The sequence below is a fragment of the Otolemur garnettii genome, unplaced genomic scaffold, assembly GCF_000181295.1.
Source record: "Otolemur garnettii isolate 467f Iridium unplaced genomic scaffold, OtoGar3 scaffold00156, whole genome shotgun sequence".
Taxonomy (NCBI): domain Eukaryota; kingdom Metazoa; phylum Chordata; class Mammalia; order Primates; family Galagidae; genus Otolemur; species Otolemur garnettii.
This window is the reverse complement of record NW_003852551.1, coordinates 716,438-721,318: the sequence shown is the minus strand read 5'-3', so window position 1 is coordinate 721,318 and position 4,881 is coordinate 716,438. Positions and strand designations below refer to the sequence as shown.

Sequence of the window (4,881 nt, the reverse complement as noted above, 5' to 3'; positions counted from 1 at the left end):
TCAATAGGTCTAGGCCAAGGGGCTGAGAATGTGCAACTTCTAGCAAGTTCCCAGGTGGCGGTGATGACAAAGGTCATGATGCTGCTGCTGGTCCAGGGACCACATTTTGAGAACACTGTTATAAATGAACCAATAATTCTTAATAAAAATGATTCCCTCTGTCACCTCTTCCTACTCCCAAATCATAGGTGTTTATAAAATATAACTACAGTATATAAACTGTGGCACCTACAAGGAAAAAAAGAAGCAAAAAAAAAAAAAAAGACTTCATTTACATTCTTCCACTTTCAACAGTTTTGTCTTTTTTAAAAGTCTAACCACATAGGAAGAAGGGTGTGCACTGTTCTGGCCCCTGAGTTGACATCCAGTTAAGATCCTGGCTCTTCCACGAGATCACGGGCCTCAGTCCTCCGCACAACTACATTTAAACTTTCATCCCTCACTGGATTGTTGGGTTAACGGAGAGCATGAATTTATCAAGCACTCTACAGCATCTGATGGAGAGTCAATGCTCAGAAATTGGTGGCTGTCATTTTTGTTTTAACCGAGAAGAAAGCTCAAGGATCCTGTTTGAGCTTCAGCCCTGTTGCCCTTCCTCCCTCGTCTTCCTCGGTAAGGGAGCTCGGAGGGCCGGCAGGCTTCGGCGACCCGCGGCGGGGACCCGGCGCCCGCCCCCGCCAGCAGCCCGCAGAGCCGCGGGAGGCTCCAGCAGCCCGGCGGCCGCCGTTAAGACTCTCGCGACCCAGTCCGCCGCTTTTACAGCCCCAGCTCAATGAGGGCTTTTAACTTTTCATTCACCAGCAGCGTAACTCCGACTTTTAATAACACACCTTGTGCATGACAAAAATTTGCTCCTGGCAATCATGGTTTCGACCACAAAACCGCAGCGGGAGGCGTTCCTGGTTAACTCTTTCAGCGCTCCAGGCTGTCTGGAGCCGGCGCTCCGGGAGATCAGATAGGCCGTCGGCCGCCCGGGCCGCGGTCAAAGACTGGGGCGTCTTTTTGTCCCCGACCCCGGGCCCCCAGCCCTATCCAAGGCTTGCGGGGGGAGGGACGCAGCACTGGGGGTAGAGAAGATTCCGGAAAGCAGCAGTGGGGGCCTACACTCCGCACGAGGGCGAGGTTTTGAGGGAGAATCCTGAGGCGCCGCCTCTGTCCCGTAGACCTACTGTGTGTCAAGCCTCTTTAAACGGGCTAATCCCCCCTTTCCTCGGCTGTAAAGGACGCCAGACCGGAGGGGGAAAGGGAGGCGACAGCGCCGGGGCGCCTGGCACATAGTAGGCCCACGCGCTCTCCGAAGCGGCCCTGAGAGGAACCCCACACTCCCGCCCCGCCTCGGCCCCGGGGCGCAGGCGCCGGCGGTTCTCCCGCGAGGGCGACTTCCGGCGCCCGGGGCTGCCGTCCCAGGATCCTTTGCGACCCGCTCTGGCCCTGCGGCCACGCGAGGCTGCGGGCTCGAGGCACCCAGGGTTGCTGGCGGACGCACCCGGCGCTGAGCCCGACCACATGAAAGGCCTGGGCGCTTGTCACCCGCCAGCTACTTCGAACTGGTTTCTAACTGCGCCGCGTGGGCCTCCCAGCTTCTCAACCACCGGCCTTCGAGGTGCCTCCGTACACCGAGGCCTGGTAATCTGGCTGGAGTTTATGGAGCTCCTGCTGCGGGCGGGCGGTCCGCACATGGGCGCTCACTGTTTTTCCTGACAGGTAGGTGTTTATAGCCCTCACTGTACAGATGGGGAAACTGAGGACCAGGGAGTCCTCTTAACTCCGCACTTTTTTAGGGAGTAGCAGCTCAAAACTTGCAAGCCAAGCACTTTGTCCCCCTTCACCCCGCCCCCGCCCCATCCCCATCTGTAGGGGCAGCTGAGCCCCGGGGCTCTGCCATTGTAATGGTAGCTTCAGAGTCTACCCGCAATTACTCAGCAGGCACAGGCGTCTCACCCCACCCCAAACAGAGAAGCCTCAACTGTCAGCGGATCTAACTTCAAATCCAACTCATTAGGGAGGAGAAAAGCAGGAAACTTTTCTGTTCAAGTGACCCAGCTTCACGATCAGCAGTGAATAGATTCCGTCTGCAGCCTCTGCAGTTTTAACCAGCGGATCTAAGCGGGATGGAGACACAGCAAGATTTTTTTGTGTGTGCAGAGTATGGAAAAATAGGAGTTTCGAAAACACTCACTGGTTATTTCGCTATGAAGTAACATTTGTGTTATTAGCTTGCTCCTTACCAGGCTTAAATCGATTTTAAAATTGTTGAATCCCCTGACAACTCCATGCCAATATAGGCCACAGTTTACAGGTGAAGAAACTAAGGCTCAGATGAAGTGACTTGCCCAGGGCCACACAGCTAGTTAAGTGACAGCTGGAACTCAAGCCAGGTGTCAGTGCCAATGCTCCTACTCTTATTCTAGTTGTGGTTCAATTGTCAATACATTGTCAACCCAGAGAATTCATTCAAAAGAAATCTGAAGCCTTTTAACCTGGATTGTACTGTGAACCTAATTGGCCAACCCAGAGAACCCAAGAGCTAGCTAGTAACATAAAATCCTGTCTTCAATCAGGACCCACCACTTGTTCTGCCCACAGGTCTTCAAGTTCTTAAAACAATCTATTGAGTAGCTAGGAAAAAAGATTGTTCAACCCTTTCCTCTGCCCACTCACCTCTGAGGGTGGCAGGAAAAGGAGAGATCTAGTTTCTCCTGCCAGCTCCCTGAACCCAAGCTAGAGCAGTCCAGATCCTAGCTTCATCCCACCTTCTGGGGTCTCGACCCCAAGCAGGAGATCCATGGTAAAGCCAGTCGGGATTCTAAACCTCAGATATGGGCAGGAAGGCACATGCATCTTGCCAGGCAACAGCAATCATTTCTCAGCCGCCTCAGCCTTAGAACTGTCTCTGAATAAATCACCCATGTTTAATTGAATGCATCTTTAGATCTTGGCTCTGTACTAAGCATTTTACAGCCTCTATCACATGTAACTCTTTCGAGAATTCTACAGAGTATTCTTGTACCCATTTTCCAGATGAGGGAAATGGAGATCACACAGCTTGTGAGGGACAGAGCCTGGATTTGAACCTAGATCAAGCCCACTACAGAGAGTGCTCATGTTTAACCACACATTATAACCTTCCACTTGGGACTGTTCCAATGCAACAAACAAGTCCCTTTAGAGAAACCCAACTCTCTGCCTAAGACAGCTCTTAGAACCACCTCAAAGAAGTTCCTTTTGGCAGGAAGAGAGAAAGCTTCGACAGGACTGGGGTTGTCTCTAATTTCCAAGACCGCATCAGAGTATCAAAAAGTGGTGCCAAAAAACTCACAGTTTCAGTCCTGTGTTTCCCTACCTGGCTCGAAACTGCTCAGCAGAGAGAAAGAGAAAAACTACTTTCCCAGGGAAACATTCAGCTCTAGCTTGAGACCAGGACTTGCCTTGACACGCCAAAGAAAGATCGTCAGCCCATTCATTTACCCGTACAAATTGCTCTGGGAATCCTGGCGCCGGCCTCCCTGCTCTTACCCCTTTTGGAAACCCCATCCAGCCTCCGCACTCAGAGAGCGCCAGGCATCCACCGATGTTTACTCACTCAAGTTCATTCGACATCTTCTTGTTCACAGGCTCCGATGATCGGCACTGAGGCTTTGCTGACCGCTTGTCTCTAATTCTTGCCTGACACAGACATTCCCTGCCCAGGGAAGTGTTTGATTTATGTTGAGGTTTGGGTGTCGAGATTTTGCTGACAGGTAGGTTCCCAGCAGCACTGGCGCTGATTGGCTGCAGGTACAGGTGCCGGCAACTGCAGGTCTACCTCAACAGGTGCAGCTGTTAACTCTTGGCCCGCCGAGTAGGGCGGAGCTATGGGGGACTGCCTAGATGGAGCTGGCCAATTCCTTCCGTGGTGAGGGGGTGGGGGGTGGAGATGAGGGAGGAGGGAAGGAAAAAAAAATGTTGGTTGGAAAGAAGCAAGATAACTAGAGGAAAAATACAGGGACAAACAGATACTTGGCTTAAAGCAACTCTGGATTCTTGTTTCTAGGAAACATCCCCCCCCCCAAAAAAAATTCCTTTTCCTCCTCTTCTACCACTATGGGGGAATTCTCAAAGGAGAGAGCACATCTTCCCCAGGTGAGTTTCTTTCCAAGTTCCCTCTCTGTTTTTCAGAGATTTTCTCTTAAGATAATATTTATGAATAACCTTTTATTCAAGTGATTTCTTTTGATTCTTACAGTAACCCAGGATGGTAGATTTATTATCAGTTCCTCCTTCCTCCCCAACACACACTATTACAGATGAGAGAGGAAATGAGGCCAGAGAGGTAAAGTGACTTGCCCAAGGGCACAAGCTAGTGAGTGTCAGAGCCCAGATCAGATCTTCAGTCTTCTCACTCCGAGTCTGGCCGCACCTTGGGCTGAAACAGTGGCCTCAATTCAAGAGACATTCCGTGAGCACTTATTGTGTGCCAGCCCCTACTCCAGGTTCTGAAGAAACAAGCCAAAAAAAGCAGGGTTACTACTCTAGAGGAGTTTACTGTCTGGGGTGGGGGCGTGTGGCAGGGGAGTGGAGGAGGAAGGTGGGAGCAGCCTTTTATTTGGTGTGATACTGATCTGAATGGGGTGTGGGCACACCACATACCTCTGGCCAGCTCAGAAGGGATGGAAAAGTTGAAGCCAGCCACCTCTGAAGCCTTAGCCAGCTGGTCATTTCACAAACTTTGTCAGCAGTTCTCAACCTGTGGGTCGAGACCCCTTTGTAACAATGAAAATACATCGTGGCATTAGGAAGGTTGAGAACCACTGCTCTAAAGGCTTCATTTTGTACTGGGAACTTGGGAGAAATCAGAGCCAGTTAGACAAAGTAATTGTAGAATAATTGCTGTGAGCTGTC

At 51.1% G+C, this 4,881-nt stretch overlaps 1 protein-coding gene across 2 annotated transcripts in view; it reads right to left on the bottom strand.

Annotated features, from left to right (window-relative positions):
• Nucleotides 1–3,830, bottom strand: part of GRHL3 (grainyhead like transcription factor 3) — a 33,846-nt gene extending 30,016 nt beyond the window's left edge. Inside the window, exon 1 of one of the 2 annotated variants that reach the window (XM_003799764.1) lies at nucleotides 3,584–3,830. In XM_003799764.1, the coding sequence (XP_003799812.1) occupies nucleotides 3,584–3,600 (17 nt within the window). In that variant the 5' untranslated portion in view covers nucleotides 3,601–3,830. Of the gene's footprint in view, nucleotides 1–830; nucleotides 866–3,583 lie in introns of those variants that run through there. The other variant, XM_023519109.1, reaches the window with a different exon arrangement.
• Nucleotides 3,831–4,881: the final 1,051 nt, after the last annotated feature.